The sequence below is a fragment of the Macrotis lagotis genome, chromosome 2 (genome assembly GCF_037893015.1).
Source record: "Macrotis lagotis isolate mMagLag1 chromosome 2, bilby.v1.9.chrom.fasta, whole genome shotgun sequence".
Taxonomy (NCBI): Eukaryota; Metazoa; Chordata; class Mammalia; order Peramelemorphia; family Peramelidae; genus Macrotis; species Macrotis lagotis.
In genome coordinates, this window is record NC_133659.1 from 202,090,499 (window position 1) to 202,107,472 (window position 16,974).

General features: G+C 39.5%; 2 protein-coding genes across 4 annotated transcripts; one reads left to right on the top strand and one right to left on the bottom strand.

Moving 5' to 3' along the window:
• Window positions 1–229: 229 nt before the first annotated feature.
• PRR29 (proline rich 29) lies at window positions 230–4,194 on the top strand. 3 transcript variants are annotated; one of them, XM_074224479.1, is made up of 6 exons: window positions 241–552; window positions 1,051–1,123; window positions 1,285–1,400; window positions 2,783–2,988; window positions 3,174–3,244; window positions 3,571–4,194. In XM_074224479.1, exons 1-6 carry the CDS (start codon window positions 499–501, stop codon window positions 3,600–3,602), a joined length of 552 nt encoding a protein of 183 aa, XP_074080580.1. In that variant the 5' UTR covers window positions 241–498; the 3' UTR covers window positions 3,603–4,194. The 3 variants fall into 3 exon arrangements, with proteins under 3 accessions (XP_074080581.1, XP_074080579.1, XP_074080580.1); XM_074224480.1 differs by lacking the exon at window positions 3,571–4,194 and having other exon boundaries at window positions 230–552; window positions 1,084–1,123; window positions 3,174–3,324; XM_074224478.1 differs by lacking the exon at window positions 3,571–4,194 and having other exon boundaries at window positions 233–552; window positions 3,174–3,324.
• ICAM2 (intercellular adhesion molecule 2) lies at window positions 339–15,346 on the bottom strand. Its single transcript, XM_074224477.1, has 4 exons — window positions 15,187–15,346; window positions 6,778–7,047; window positions 5,923–6,243; window positions 339–5,192 (listed from the first exon to the last, which is right to left on the bottom strand). The coding sequence occupies exons 1-4, from the start codon at window positions 15,248–15,250 to the stop codon at window positions 5,017–5,019; spliced, it is 831 nt and encodes a 276-aa protein (XP_074080578.1). The 5' UTR covers window positions 15,251–15,346; the 3' UTR covers window positions 339–5,016.
• Between the last annotated feature and the right edge of the window lie 1,628 nt (window positions 15,347–16,974).

A 16,974-nucleotide genomic window follows, 5' to 3' on the forward strand; every position in this document is an offset into this window, starting at 1 on the left:
CTGATTAAAATTTCCGAATCTTCTGTCCGGACAAATGAGCGGGTTCGGTTATCTTTCTCCTCCTTCCCTCGTTCTCTCATTGGTCCTCTTCACTTCATGCTTTTCCTTCATTGGTCTGGTTCCCTTTCCTAGAGCCCCGCCTTTTCTTCTCATTGGCCTCCCTACCGCGTCATGCCCGTCGGTGAGAGATCTTACTTCGCTCTCTTCACCCCTCCTTGGAGCCTCATCTTGTCCCTCACTGTTCCGCTTCTCTTTCTTTCACCCCGTCTCTCCCCGTCTTATCCCAGTTCCTCATTGGCCCCTCTCCTCCCTCTTTCCCTCATTCATTGGTCCACTCCTCTTCCTGAAGTCCCGCCCCTCTCCGTCATTGGCTGGCCTCCCTTGGGCTCCTGGCCAGCGCCACTCAGCAGCACTCCCTTGTCCTTAGGTCCCGCCTTTTCGGTCCTGTGTAAGACTGCGTCGTCATGGTAACCTCCGGCCTCGGAGAGAGCTCTCGCCATGGCCTGGAGAGATGGCTGGAGCCCGGCGGGCCCCGGCGCTCAGGTCCCAGCGGTGAGAAAGCGTTTGGGGATGTGGGAATCAGGGGCTCAGCTGAGGGAGGCAGAAGTTGGGGTGAAGGGGAGAACATGCTCCCCCTCAAAGGAGGGCGGAGAAGAGAACGTGGACCAAACGGAGGGGAGGGGGATAGGGACTGGCCCTGTGATTTCTTTGTATAGGGGACCCTCTGCCCAGGAAACTCCATAGAAACCATAGGCCCAGAGAGCTGCCCAAGTGACTTGCCCCGGTCACATAGATAGCCACTATGTCTTAGACTTCAGGGCTCCCAGTCCTTTATTTAATGCTGTTAATTGGAGTGTTAGAGACGGCGGAGAATGTGGCTTTGACCAAGAAGGGAAGAATGATCCATCACACACCCAGCCCCAAGGAGACTAAGTGTTTAATCTTGTTCTCACAACAGGGAAGAGGGTGACACAGGGGAACAGGTATTAGGGTCTCTTATCCCCCCTGTCTTGGCCTAACCTGTTCTGAACTTGTGTCCCAACCCTTCAGCCCCCAGTAACTATTCTGCAGTCTCTCCCACAGACTTGGGAGAGTCCTCATCAACCAGGACATATGAAGGAAGGTGAGATTTCCAGTCTTCCCCATCTCTCCCATTTTTCAGCTGCCCTTTCTGCCATCCTAATCAGCTCCCTGTCCCTGGCTCTTGCTCCTATTTTTGAATCCGTCATATCCTCACTAGGTTAGGATTAATGGTCACTTCCTTCTATTCATTTATTTAATCAGACCTACTGTCACTGATGATGCTGCAGAACATTCAAATGCACCAGTTGCTCATGAGTCGCCTGACACTCGGTGCCCTTGACTCCAAGGCCCTGCCTTCATTTGTTGACCCTGGAAAGGTATTGTGCTCCACCTGTGTTTTTGCTTTGGGAAGCAGGGATCCTTGTCATAGAACTGTGTGAAGTACGATAGGGTATCACCCCCAAATTAGACTGGCATACTCGCAGAATACCTGATCACTCAGCAATGTCTAGGGCAGTGATCTCCAAAGTGAATGCTGGGTCTCCACAATAGTATCTCCAAGGTCATTATGGCAGGAGCCCAAGGACTATTTAGGATCCCCAACTAATCAGAGGGTAGGAATATGAATAATTGGTTTTCAACCTACTTGTCTCAAACATAGCCACACCTACCCTTATCTTCCAATGCTTTCATACTCTACCTCTCTAATAGCTATTCCTAGTCTGTCTCTTCTGAACCATGTACTGTTTTCTCAGGACGATTGTGCCACTGAGCACAGCGACACCTATCTCTCCCTGCCTGAAACAATGCATCCCTCCCACTCAGATCACCTCAGAAGCTGAGGCAGGTACCTTGGAGGTAGATTCTATTCCCCAAGTCAGTGGATGAGATAGAATGAGTTGCCTTGGGTAGGCAAACATAGATGTGTTGGGACAGGTCAAAGATCTCATTACTTTTTCCTTTAACCTCAAACTCCACTCTCTTCCACACTAACTTTATTGCTCCTGAAGACACTACCGTTCTTCAAGTCACTCAGGTTCACAATCATGATGTCATCCTTGACTCCTCACTTCCCTCCACATATCTAAGCAATTCTTATCTTCTCAACATCTCTTAAATTCATACCTTTCTCTCCACTCACATAACCATGATCTTAGTTGATCAGCTGTTAATCAGTTTCTCATCACTTCTCACCTGTGTGATTACAACAGCTTCCTAGTGTCTCAAGTTTCTCCTCTCCATCCTGTCCTCTATACCAGCTGCCAAAGTGACTTTCTTAAAGATCTGATTTTGTCACCCTCTGACTCAAATTCTAGTGATTCTCTAATAACTACCCTATCAAATATGGTTTTGTCTTTATTTCATCTTTTTTGATAAAAGTTTTATTATGTACATAATTATTAACACAATAGTATATATATATATAATTTATATGTAAGTAAATACATAACCTATTAGGGAGATCAACATATTGGGGAGATCATTCCTTGCTCCCTGAAAAAGGCAGGGAGAGGAGAAAAAGGGATAAATAGTGCTAGTTTTTCCTCTAACCAGTAGGATGGGTTGAATTGTTTTAGATAGAATTTCACTTGAGAATATGATGTGGGTAGAAGTAGAGTCTAAACACAGTACTGAATGCTAATGGTTAGAACTTTAGGGTCTTGGAGAGGAAAAGATGGATTGGAGAGAAAAGGGAATAGGAAATGGACCTTTACTTGATAGAAGTTGATTGAACATCCCTTCTATCCTCACTCCTCAGGTCAGCATGCTGAGCCTGCAGGATGAAGAAGAAGAGGAAGAAGAGGAGGAGATACTAGTGTTTCACTACCATTACCTGCCTTGGTCAGCCCCAGCCCCAGTCCCCCTGCTTCCCTGTCCAGTATCAGACTCACATCAATCATGGCTCCCGGAGGTCTCAGAGATTAGGAATCTCCCTCAAGACTCACAGATCACCCCATCTGCCAGGTTGTAGGGTATATTATTGATGTTTGAAGGGAAAGGGGATGGATGATGCTCTAATGGAAAAGTGATGGTTCTATGCTAGAGAATAGGGTTTGGAAAGGTCACCTGGGGGGTAGGGATTATGAGGTTGAACATGAGAAATATCCACTATTCCTTGACCATTCTTTCTTTTCTTTCCCTTAATTCAGGAGAGGAGTACCTCCACCCCCACCTCCCAGTGCCACAGGAACTGTGGGTGCTGATATACCACCTGCCTCAGGTAGGGCTCCATCTCTACTCACTTTTCAATGTGGCAAGGTTGGAAAGAGTCAGGAGTGGGACTGAGTAAAAGAATGTGTAAAAGAAAAACCTGACTTTAAGCTTCAAAGGAAGTATTTGTGGTTTACCAAACACATTCTTTTCATCCTCAACTTGATAAGATGGACTACCTGCTGAAAGGTAGTCAACTCATTCAACTCATCTGTTCCCTTCCATTCTTACTAGTTGGTTGCCCAGGAAGGTCCCCTTCCCCACTCACAATCCAGCTATAGACTTTTCTAACCTTTCTCTTTTTTCCCCATAACAAGAGGTCTATTTTCTCCTTAGACTACTATGATGTGGCAGAAGAACAATTGTGACAGTATCCTGAGTGGATTGGATTCTCTGGCTACATGGTAGGAGAGTTACATATTCAACAACCTCCCATCTTGGGCAGCTACAGACAAGGCAACTTGTGGGGCCAAGAGCCTCACTGTCCATTTCTCCTTTTCTCCTACCATCATGCCCCTTGCAGTTCTTAGACTTCCCAGTTCCAAGATACCCCACTAACTTCCATAACATACCCACTGGATGAGAACCAGTGCTAAGAGTAATCCTGACTACTAAGTCCAGTGTTTTAGGGGGTTACAGTTTTAAAAAAAAGAGCCAGGGAGCAGACATCATCTTCCCCTTTAGTTCTTTCTCTCTGCCATGTTATAGTTCCTATCTTCTCTCCACCCTCTCCAACCCTACTTATTTCTTGTGCAGTATTAGCTTCCACTTCTCATCCTGGGTAGACTGATTGGTTTTACCAGTGCCCTTCCCCGTGCAGTTCTCCTTTTCCACTTTAGTATTTAGAGGTGAGGGGAATTTAAAGATTATCTTGTACTTTTCAGAAGAAGAAACTGAAGTCTAGAAGGGAGACCCAACTTATTCAAAGTTTCATAGGAAATAAACAGGTCACCCAAATCACTAACTATAAATTTATTACTTTTTGCCTCATTTCATGTTGTTTCCAACTTTAGAAGAATATTGTGGAAGAGACTGAGTTTGATTTACATAAAATGTGGGAGGGGAACAGAGACTTAAAATCAAATAAATACTGATGTTGACCAGGTGTCAAGGGCAACTTTAGAAAAGAGCAATGTGGGTTACAGAGGGCCAGGGAAGAGGATGTTAGAATTCCTGGAATGCTGCTCTCTCTCTCTTCCCCTCCCTTCATCCTAATTTTCAAGGCCAGTCTCAGGAAATCAGAGGGTAAGATCACATCACAGAGGAAATTGCTGCAATCAGACCTTGCTGTGACAGAATTTTTGCCTGGGATGTCTCTCTGACCCCTGATGAAGGGAAATGGGGCAGGGAAGATGATGAAGGACAATGAGGTAGGGATTATCCTCAAATACAGTTGTACTCTTCCTGACTTGCTGATACAATCAGAATCAAGACGTTGGGGTGGGAGGGATGATAGGAAAGTCTGGTTTAGGGAGCAAGGGAGAGGAGAGTTAAGTCCAACAAGTGTATTTCTGTGTTCTGTGAATAGATTTCGATCTCTAAAGAAAATAATTAAGACATTATCAAGACAAGGAGTTAGGATTAAGGCCAACAGAGTATCATTTCCCAAGGCCTTTCTGGGAAAGATGAAGCATTCCCATTAAGCACTTGCATTCCACACACAAACACTCCCACTCACATATCCTTTTGTTTCTCACCACTAACCAAGCCATTTAGATGTTATAGATGTCCCATGACAGCAAAGGCATCCCCTGCCTTTCTGGTCCTTGTAGTCATTCTGGATCATGAGCATCTGATTCTGTAATTCCTCCAGGCAGCAAGTACCCCATATCCCCCTGTTCGATGTTGACGCCAATGTTGCCCATAAGCAAAACACAGGAAGACTGAGATCACAAACACCAAGAGCAGCAGAATCGTGATGATGATGACGATGGTCATCTGGTTGTTCCAGGGGGGTTCTGGAAAGGGAAATGGGCAGTGTGAGAGCATCATCATCTCCTAGTTGAGACCGGGTTGAGCACAGCCATGGGTCCTGGAAGGGGCTGATTTTTATAGGACACCAAAGGCTGGCTCACAGAGTACTTGACTTTTACCCAACTGGTGAAGCTTCAGTACTTTAATACAAAGTACTAAGTACCAGCAATCATCTACAGACCTGTTAGGTATGAGGTGTTTTGATAACAAAGGACCTGTGCTAATGGAAGTTATAGTCTGAAAGCCATTCTAGCCCTGAATATCATGCCAAAGGGTTGTTTGGCAGGTTCTCACCACAGGATACATACATATATTTTGGGGAGATCATTAGGGAGCCTGCAACCTGGATGGTGAAGCTGGCTTAGACTGCATTTGCCCCTTCTAGGGAAGGGAGAACTTGGTTCTTGGTTTTCCTAAGGCCAGAACTCTGAATGGAGATCTAAGGTTTTCACCACTAGTTGCTTGGTCTCTAAGCTTCAAGGACAAGGTGGGCACAGAGATCATAGGACTTGTATGGGGGAAGGGGGTGTAGGAAGGATGTTGATTGAAAAAGAGACCATGGTGAGTAGAACTGAGATTAGCTGCCACTGGCAAGGAACAGCCCCCTGCCAAAAGCCGAGAGTAGGCTTAGGATGCTTCTCTTAAGGCTCCAAAGGAAGAAACAGGAAAAAGAGACTTAGAACCAGTTTCCCCCTGGGGTTCTGCCTTACGCACCAAATATCTTGAGCATCTTGGGCTCTGAGCTGGCAGAGAAGAGCAGCTCACTATGTGGCTTGAGATCCAGCTCGGCATGGCAAGAGAAGTTACTCTTACTATCTTCCCTTCGAGCAGTGATGTTGACAGTTAACCAGGCATCCTCCAGACCCTTAGACACAGTCAGAAAGTTCTGGTGGTGTAGTCTTTTGGTGCCCTGGAGCAGAGTGAGCGTGAGGTTCTCCAGCGGGATCACATTAGGCACGTGGCATGTCAAGGTGAAATTCTCACCCACGCTCACCCAAGCAGGTTGCAGGCTCAATGTCACTTGCTCTGGTGGTCCTTATGGGACAAAAACAATAACATTGTGAGTGGAAGACCTAGAGAAGGGACTGCCAGCCTCTTTCCAAGGGGCACAAGGACAATAGAGGGAGCCCTGCTCTATACTACTATCTCTTCTCCAGCTTGTTTGAAGCCAGTAGCTCTTGGCTTCACTTGTATGAAAGGGGTTGGTTCATTTTATGGGATATACAAGGAGGAAACTGCTCAGGTAAAGACTTAATTGTTTAATTTCAATGTCATAGAGATAGATGGTTTGGACCTTGAAGTCTCATGTAGATTGCATTGATTTGGACAAACATGATTTAGACAATATTTAGAAATATGACAAATTGAAAAGATCCAGTGTTGGTTCTCCATCCCATCATCTTACCCCCCCCCCCAAATTAAACTACCTGCATGTCACATTTACTTGTTGTGCAAGTTGTATTTGTCATCAAGAATGGGTTGGAGAGGGATCCTGGACAGGGGATATGAAGGGGGAAGCCAATGGGAGAGGGCTGAGACTAGGGAAGGGGCTAAATCTTGTCCACTCACGGTATACGATGACACTGACAGATTTCTTCTTTTGAATGTCAGAGCACTTGAAGTAACAAAAGATGTTGGTATTCTGGGAGATATTTGATAAGTTATACACCTTCCAATGAGCCTCCTCTTTCAGCAAGGTCGGTTTTATGCCACGGGTCTCAATGCCTCCTTTTCCAGGGTATGTACAGTTGGTGCTACAGTTGATCCACAGGGCCTGGCCAACCTTAACCACAGGCCACTCTGGCCACATTCTCACCTCAAATAGCTCCTCTCCTGCTACTGAAAGAAGCAATAGCAAATACTGAATTTCAGGGATATGTACGCATTTGTACTTGAAATGTATATGAAGTTGGATGCATTCTTGTACTCTGCCAACTTGAGGATATTGGCAGAGGTGAGTTAGGGAGACCTATCATAGATTTCCCAGATTTGGGTTCAGGGAAACATATTAAAGATAGCTAACATTTAGCACTTTAATGTTTGCAAAGCACTTGATATAATATCATTTGAATCTCATAAAAATCTTGTATTACAAATATTATTCATGCCATTTTGAAGATAGGTAAATTGATGATAGAGAAGAGTGATTTGCACATGATTTCATAACTAGTAAGGGATTAAGAAGTTAAATCTAGACCTCTCCTAACTCCAAGCCCAGTATTTTCCCTAAAATGTCATACATTGACCTCTGATCAATATCCTTTACACCCGACTCCTTTTACTCCCATCACTCAGGCCCTCATTACCTTTCTTATTGGTCAGTCAACCATTCTGTTTACAGATGAGGATACCAAGACCCAAAAAGGTGATATCTCATTCAAAGTCACATAAGGAGTAAGTAACAAAACCCAAGATTTGAACCCAGATTCTCTTGACTTCCCAGTGACTTACTTTTTAGAAAAATTATACTACCCTTTCCCTTTATTTTCTTAATTGGTCTCTTCTCTAACCTTCCTTTTAAAATTTATCCTCCATATTTCTTCCAGATTAATCTTAAAGCCCAACTAGAGTTATGTTGTCCTCAATTATATAGAGTCTAAACTGTCAAACTAGAGGGTTCAGAAGACTACAATATTGCTCTAAACTAACTTTGCTGTGTTATCTCCAATTACTCCCCTGAATGTCTCCTATGTTGTAGCCAGAGCTAGTCTTGGTGCTGCCTCCTTCCTGATCTTTCTATAGACTATAATCATTAATAGTATATATAACTTCTCCCAGGGCTTAAATTATACCCTCACCCATTCTGTGTTCACCAGTTCACCAGTCAAAACCTCCCTTTCTTTAATAGTATAATCAAATATTAGTGCCTTTAGAAGCTTCTACTGACCAGAGGCTCACTCCTCCCTTCTGTGGGGGCAGAATGAAGTTAGTTTAATCTTCATATTTAAAAAACATCTCTTAGTTATACAAACTCTTTCTTGGAAGTTGTCTGAACCATCAGGGGGATGATGATGGTGGTGGTGGTGGTGGTGGTAGAAGAGATCTTAATTATTACCTGGAGTAATGCAGATTTTTGAAGGGGGTTGTAGCAGTGGGGGTGGGAGGTACATTGTGAAGAGAAACTGAGATTTAGAAATCTTTCCCATGATACAGAAAAGGATTGGAGAATGGATTGAAAAGCAAAATCCAGTAATATATTATTTTCAAGAAATTTACTTAAAACTTAGAATCAGACAGTTAAAATGATGGGTTCTTGTGGAATTTATCATGCTTCAGGTGAACCAAAAAACCAGGGATAGCATTCATGATCTCAGACAAAGTCACAGTAAAACAGATATAGTTATGATAGGGAATTTACATTATACTTGAAATCACATGGACAATTAAATATCCATATTTTATAAATATATCAAATAGCATAGCAGTTAAGTGCTTAAAGGAAAAGTTAATTGACGTAGAGAAATAGATATCAAGACTATGATAGTTGAGCTTAATATAACCCATTTAGGATTAGGCAATTCTAACTAGATAAATATAAAAGAAGGAAAAAGTTTTTAAAGGTAAAGATCTTTTCAAAATTTATAACTGATTTCTGGCAACTATTGAATAAGCCACTCTGTCCACATTCTCTCCTTAAATAGCTCCTCTCTTGCACTGAAATATGTGACATCTTTTCAAAAATTTACTGTACCTAGAATATACAAACTACATAAATACAGAAAAGCAGAAATATTAGCTATATCTTTTTGGACTATAATGCAATAAAGTTATAATTAGTAAAGACCCCTTGAAGAAAACAGTCAAACCTAAATGGAAATTAATTTTATCCTAAAGAATTGTTGGGAACAAATTATAGAAATAATTTCATCAAGGAAAATACCAGAGAGGGAAAGATATATCTTCTAAGCTTTCCTTAGTAAAAGAGAACAAATCAAAGATGATATCCACAACTAAAAGAAAAAACAGAAAACTTTAAAGAACAAATGAAAATAGAAACTGAAAATTAGGCATTAACAAAATAACAAAGAACTATTGAATTAATAAAATAACTGGTTTCTTAGGGGGAAAACCTAAAAAATTGATAAGATCTTAACTAATCTAAAATTTTAAAGGGAGGATGAAAACTAATTTCTCAACATAAAAAAGTAAAAATTTACAACAAATGGAGAGGAAATATATTTTTTTTAGGTTTTTGCAAGGCAATGGGGTTAAGTGACTTGCCCAAGGTCACACACATCTAGGTAATTATAAGTGTCTGAGGTCAGATTTGAACTCAGGTACTCCTGATTCCAGGGCTGGTGCTATATCTACTGCACCACCTAGCCACCCTGAAAGGAAATATTTTTGTCAAAGTATTTGCCAACAAAGTGATTAATGAAATGGATGCCTATTTCTAAAAATATAAAATATCTAGATTAAAAGTATGGCAAATAATTTAAGTTCTTCAATTTAAAAAATTGAATGAGCCATAGATGAACTCTTTATGAAAAAAAAACCTCAGAATTCAATGGATTTACAAGTATGTTCTTTCAAACATTCAAAGAATAATTCTTTCCAATACCATATAGCATATTTGCAAAAATAGAAAAAATAAATAACTCTTTCAACTTCTTTTTATGATACAAACATAGTTTTGATAAACTGAGTAGAGGCAAATCAGAATGAGGATGGGAACTACAGATCAATGTTCCTAATGAATATTGGTGAAAAAATTAAAGTACTATTAAAGAGACTACAACAATATAGTAAAAAGATCATATACTATGACTAGTTTGGATTTATGCCAGGAATACAAAATTAGTTTAATATTAGAGAAAACTATAAGAGAATATAATAAAACAATAAAAAATCATGGTTATATCAATGAAGAAAGTTTGGCAAACCAGTCGTATTTTAAAAATCAGTACAAAGAATAAAAATAAATTAACTTTCCTTAATACAATTAATATTGATCTAAAACTATATTGTATGTAATGGGAAAATGTTAGAGACTTTTCTAATAAAAATCAAGCATAAAACAAGGATATTTATATCATCATTACTATTTGATACAGTTCTAGAAATCTCTGCCATGACAGTAAGATGGGGTGGGGGTGGGGGGAGGAAACAACCCTGAAGGAATAGGTAAAGGCGAAGAGGAACCAAAATTATTGCTTTTTGGTTTTGGTAGATGAAAAGTTGGGCTACTTAGCATAGCCTAGGGATTCAACTAAAATTTAATCAAAACAACTTAAGTAAAGTAGCAATATAAAAAATAAAACCATAAAAAAGAACCATCTTTTCTGTATATTATCAACAAAATTCAATAGGAAGAGCAAGACAGAGAAATTCCATTCAAAATAACTATAGAATATGTGTGTGTCTGTGTGTGTAAATGATAGATGGTAGATAGATAGATAGATAGATAGATAGATAATTTACATATTTGGGAGCTACATACCAAGACTCAAGAATTACCTAAATGAGTCCTTAGAATTTTCTTTACAGAAATAATCAGACCTAAATAATTGGAGATCTATTAATTGCTCGCAGTTATGTCAACATACAATGATAATTATAATTAAACATAATTACCTAAATTAATTCACTTATTCAATGCCATGTCAAACTACTAAAAGGTTACTTTAAAGAAATTTTTTAAATTTAGTTCCTTATGCCCAAAAGGCTATAAAAATGTGTCCCTTTGATCTAGCAACACCACCACTAGGTCTGTATCCTAGAGATCATATAAAAGGGGAAAAGACATGTACAAAAATATTTAAAGAAGCTCTTTCTGTGGTGGCAAAAAAAGGAAATTGAGGAGCTGCCCATCAATTAGGGAATAACTGAAGAAACTGTGTTATATGAAAGTGATGGAACAATATTGTACTGAAAGAAATCATGAACAGGTGGATTTCAGAATAACCTGGAAAGATATGAACTGATGATGAATGAAGTGAGCAGAACCAAGAGAACATTGTACATATTCACAGCAACACTGTGTGATGATCAACTATAATACTTAGCTCTTCTCAGCAGTACAATGACCAAAGACAATTCTAAAAGATTCATGATGGAAAATACCTTCCATATCCAGAGAAAGAACTATGGAGTCTAAATGCAGACCAAAGCATACTATTTTCACTTTTTTAAATTTGTTTTATATATTTTTTCCTTTTCATGTTTTTTTTTTTGTCCCTTTTGGTCTGATTCTTTTTTCTCAACATAACTAATAGGGAACTATGTTTCACATAGTATACATCTATAACCCATATCAGATTACTTGCTATCAAGGGGAAGGGGGGATAAAAAAATGTGGAATTTAAAATCTTACAAAAAATTAATGTTGAAAACTATCTTTACATGTAATTGGAAAAATAAAATAAAAAATGCATAGACAAAAAATTTAGTTCATGGAGAGGAAAGACTTATTATTTGACAAAAACTATTGAGAAAACTGGAAAGCAATCTGGCAGCAATTAAGTTCAGACTATCATTTCAAACCATATAACATATTCATGACTTAAAAATAAAGGTCATATCAGAAGCAAGTTTGAGGAGCAAAGAAAAAGATAGTTTTTTGTATATAAAAGTTCTCAATTGAAAAGATCATAAATGTTAAAATCAATTTTCACTGACAGCAAAAAAATTTGTATTAACAAAATCAATTCAGTAAGAATAAGGAAACTGAAATTAGAAAAAAATCTTTTGAATGAGTTTCTTTGATAAAAGTCTGATCTTTTAAAAGTAAGCAAGAACAACAATTTGAGTAGCATTAGCTATATTATTTTAAGTTAGAGATCACAGGTCCTGCACAACCAACTACATAGTATTATTAAGGATATACTCCCTTATCGTTTCTTTTTCTCATGATAGCCTCATTCTATTTATACTACATGCTCTATAGGCAGCCAGGTGGTAGAGTGGACAGAGTACTCTGAACTTAGTATAATCCTAGAACCTAATATGCACTTTTTGAGTTCTTGTCAATCTGTGATTCAAAATCAAACTTGAAATCCCTTATAGGAAATAGTATCACTACTTTCTACCCATCTAACATGGTAATGAACACCAGGTCTCCTCCCATGATCCCCAGCACATCTATTTGTGTAGCTGGCTCTATTTACTCACATAGCTGGTGATCAGATTTCACCTATTGATTTGTCCTGGCCTATATGGTGGTCTGGTAGGGAAAATTTATAGCTAAATGATCCCATTCATGAGAGGGCTTCATCCAAAAGACTGGCTGAAGCAGGCTGGTCATCTAGAATCAAGGAATAGAGAGAGGGGACATACCAAACCTTTATCTTAAAAAAAAATCACCCCTCATTAGAGAACTATTTGTAAAGGACATCCAACTTTGAAAAGCTCCCCATTTCAATTATGAAAAACTTCCCATTTTATACCCCTGAGAAAAGGGACACAAGATAATTCCCATTAGGGATTTATAATTTATTTAGCTAACATCACCACGAGCAAGCTGTAGAGTGCTGCGGATAGAATCCTAGGCCTGAAATCAGTAAAATTCATTTTCCTAAGTTCCAACCTGGCCTCAAACACTTACTATTTATGTGACCCTAGGCAAGTCACTTAACTTTTTTTGCCTCAGATTTCTCATCTGTAAAATGAACAGAAGGAAAGTATAGAATACTCCAATATCTTTGCCAAGAAAAACTCAAATTGGAGTCACTAAGAATTGGACACGACAGAACAAAATGTTACAATAACTCAGCTTCTTTTAATTTCTCCCAGTCAATTGAACTTTAAAACCAACAAAAGCCCTTGAATTGTCCTCATTACAGTATAACATTGTTCTAATGTTCTAATCCTGCTATTTAAATTTTTTCCTGCAATTTCCTACCTCCTCAGTCAATCAGAGAGAAAGTTATTCCTAAAAAGATAATATCCCAAGAGATAGTATTGTTATAGACCTGGAGATTTTTTATTGCATGTTCCTGTTTCCAGTCCTCATTGTCATTTGTACTCCTATCCCTTTTCCTTATAGACCTTATCTCCAGAGAGACCTCTGGGTCACAGATCATATTTCTAATCTGTAGCCTATCAGTCTCCTTAAAGCATTGCCTTTTTTTTTGCAAAGCAATGGGGTGAAGTGGCTGGCCCAAGGCCACACAGCTAGGTAATTATTAAGGGTCTGAGACCAGATTTGAACTCAGGTACTCCTGACTCCAGGGCCAGTGCTTTATCCACTGCACCACCTAGCTGCCCCAAGCATTGCCTTTTCAACCTAGATTATTATTACATCCCTAAGTCATTCCTCTGCCTTCTAGGTATAGTTTTTAAAGATCAAAAACTCATTCATCTCTGACTCTAATAGACTACTATGCAAAAAAAAAATTTATCTTCATATTCTTTATGTCAACAGCCTGCTTTTTCCAAAGCAGCCAATAAGAACCAAGGAATATGTGATTTTGCTACATTTTTACTTTCCTTTTCAAACTCATGGATGCAAGTCATTGAATCTACAAGATAAAAGGGAGCTTTCTCCTTATCTCACTGAAATGGGTTTCCTACATATCCTACATACAAAACAGAGTTTTGGCCACAAGCCTATATTTGGCAAGCCAGTCACCCAAGACTCCCTTTCTTCTACAACATCCTTCTCCCTTTTCAACAGTTTAACCACAAACTCTTTACAAAATAATCCCTGTTGACTATAGCAAACATTCTGGACCAGACCTAACTCAGGTCATTCCAGTAATTCAGACTCAGGCTTAGAATACATTGAGGTATTCATGGACCTAAAATACAATAGAAACATCTTTAATGGTGATTATAATAAGGTTAAAAAGATACTAATTCAAAAAAAATCTAGTCCCCTCAGTCTTCCGCATCCACCTCTACAAGCCATGCTAGGGAAGGAAGGTAGAGTCACACCGGGCAATAGAAGCTTCAGTAAAACCTCCAACCTATCTCTTCATACCATGGAAAGGAATCCCAAAGGCTTCCCTCCCCTTTAAAAGTCCAACCCAGCTTCCATAAAACAGGTGGCTGCTCTTAGCACAGTGAGTGAGGAGCCTAAGATGACTCTGATGTTATGAACCTTCATGAATGAGGAAATTACTTACTTTGTGTGAGCTGTATCTTGGCCCATGCTTTTAGCATGCCCTCTTAATCCCTCCCAGGGCCAGGATTTCCTCACAGCTGCTGAGATCCCCAGTCCCATTTGGAATACAGCAGCTATTTTTCCTTACTAGGAACATCTCACCCACTCCCCATTGTTCTTCCCAATTTCTTTTCCTAAGAGGGAATAGGTTTTAGTACTATTTTGATTGCAGTACAAGAAAGGAAATTTATTTCTGTCAGTAGGGAGTTGTCCACATCATATAAATTCATGAGAGTATAGATATAGAGACAGCAGCTATTCTTTGGTTGAAATCTAGCAGATTTTGGATGCCTGGGAAAGAGACCCCAGAGCCAACAAAAAGACCATTTTTGAATGGTACGTTTCATTATGGTATCTCCTGGAGCTTTCTCAGACTCCCAGCCTCTTGTGGTTTATTCATTGACCCTCCCCTCCTTCCCAGTGTGGATGCTTCCCCCATAACAGCAATGGAAGGAAGAATGGAACAACATTTACTAAATGCTAGGTGCCAGACACTGCACAGACACTGTCCAAATATCTCATTCTGCCCTATCCAGATATTGAATTATTGAAAATCAGTCCTCCTGTTCCCACCAAAAAAAGTCCAAGAGCTCCTCAAGGACCAGACAAGGATGGACATTAGCTCAAAGAGAAGAGAGTTAAATAGGACACACTTAATCCAGCGGCATCATTCCAGCCTTCTCAATACATTTCCATTCTGAAAGACTCTGGAGTCCATTAATCCTAAGGACTTGATCTAGGTATCTCCCCCTAGAAGAGATAAGCAAAGTATCTCTAACCCACCTTACTAGCCCCTCCCTCAGACTGCAGTTTTCTCTTTTCCAACTGTTACTTAACAGCTATGACCAAGAGAAATTTTCCATAATTTTCCTCACCTGGAGAGGAGAGCAGGGTCAAAAAAGCCATCAGGACCCAGGTACTGAAAAGTAGGATTTCCATACAGACTACTGGGGGTATAGCTGAGAGCCTGGCAGGAGAGAGAAAGAGAAACAACTTTGGGAAGTTCTTGTTTGAAAGTGGCTCAGAAGTTTCTCTTGTATTCAGAAATACCCAGCATGCTCAGTTCCTATGACAGAATTTCCTCCAATTGTCTAGCATTTTAGGGAAACTATATCATTCTCCTAGCCTACTTTGGTAGAAAGAATGTTATAAAGCCTACTTCCTGATCCTGAATTAGGGAGGTGATTCATTGGGGGGGGGGGGGAGCTGCATCTAAAGGAGTTTCCACTAATTGCTATTAGGGAGTTTGAGGCTGATGTAGCCCTTGAATTCAGGAGTTTCAACTGCACTAAAGTTTGCTAAAACCAATTGATCTCTGACCAGCATCAATTAAAGAGTTCTACTATTGGGGAGTCAACAGGATGTCTAAGAAGTAATGACCTGACCCAGGTCAAAGCTCCCATGATATGATCAGTGGTGGGGAGCAACCTGTGAATAGTAGCCACTGCACTTCCAGCCTGGATAAGGAAGGGAGAACCAGTTTACACACACACACACACACACACACACACACTCACACAAACAGAACAGACCCAAAATAAATTATCAAAAGATTTCAGAGAAATACAGATTTGATGCAGAGGAAAATGAAGAGAACCAGAACTCTTCATCTATACCTGTAATAATGTCAGCAATACTATAAAGAAAAATGGTTCTGAACTCTGATCAATCATGTCTGCTGAGAACCTATGATGAAACACGTTACACATCTGAGGAAGAAGTGATGGTCCCAGGGTCCAGAAAGAAGCATATGTTTTGGGGCATGGTTATTGTGTGAGTATGTTCTGCTGGACTATGCCTACTTATTACAAGGCTATTTCCCCCCTTTTCTTTAATATTGATTGTATACTCCATTAGGGATAGGTGGGTGTGAAAGTGGATAGAGAATCCTGAGAATCCTGAGGATCAGCAGATTCATCCTCCTGAGTTCAAATTTGGCTACAGACACAAGGCAACTCATTTAACCCTGTTTGTCTCAATTTTCTCATCTGTAAAATCAGTTGGAGAAGGAAATGATAAATCACTCACAGTATTTGCAAATATATTGGTAGTTTTGCCAAGAAAACCTCAAATGTTCTACTCTACAAAGAGTAGAACATGACTGAAAATGAGTGAACAGCAAATATCCCCTTACATATGTTTTTAGTTTTGGGCGAAGGGAAAATGGGGTTAACTATAGTGATGTCAAAAGAGACAAAGAGAGAGGTGGCTAGGTGGTGTAGTGGATAGAGCACCAGCCCTGGAGTCAGGAGGATCTGAGTTCAAATATGACCTCAGACACTTAATAATTTACCCAGCTGTGTGGCCTTGGGCAAGCAATTTAATCCCATTGCTTTACAAAAACTTTATAAAAAACAAAAAGAGAGATCCTTTGACACATTTTTTTAAATCCACAGAACAGAACAGAATGAAATTCAGAAGGAGCATAAATAAGTTGAACAATTTTGAAAATTTTGCATGGAATTTATTATATACTTTTAAAAAATGAAGTAATGTGAAATGAAGATTTAAGATTTCACATACAATCAATCCTCTGTATTTTGTACATTTGGAAATGCATGGTTTTTTTACATTTAACTTTAGAATAAATAAATGGATGAGTGAGTGAATGAATGAATAAATAAATATATACAACAGAAAAAAAAGTATTGAACTAGGAAGTT

What these genes read in the sequence shown, in the direction of transcription:
- ICAM2 (XM_074224477.1), bottom strand. Translation starts at nt 15,250, where the DNA reads ATGGAAATCCTACTTTTCAGTACCTGGGTCCTGATGGCTTTTTTGACC. An exon ending in TGTCAGTGTCATCGTATACC is followed by an intron (nt 6,244 to 6,777) that starts GTGAGTGGACAA and finishes TTGTCCCATAAG; the next exon opens with GACCACCAGAGCAAGTGACA. An exon ending in CAAGATGCTCAAGATATTTG is followed by an intron (nt 5,193 to 5,922) that starts GTGCGTAAGGCA and finishes TTCCCTTTCCAG; the next exon opens with AACCCCCCTGGAACAACCAG.
- PRR29 (XM_074224478.1), top strand. Translation starts at nt 499, where the DNA reads ATGGCCTGGAGAGATGGCTGGAGCCCGGCGGGCCCCGGCGCTCAGGTC. An exon ending in CCGGCGCTCAGGTCCCAGCG is followed by an intron (nt 553 to 1,050) that starts GTGAGAAAGCGT and finishes CCAACCCTTCAG; the next exon opens with CCCCCAGTAACTATTCTGCA. An exon ending in CAGATCACCCCATCTGCCAG is followed by an intron (nt 2,989 to 3,173) that starts GTTGTAGGGTAT and finishes CCCTTAATTCAG; the next exon opens with GAGAGGAGTACCTCCACCCC.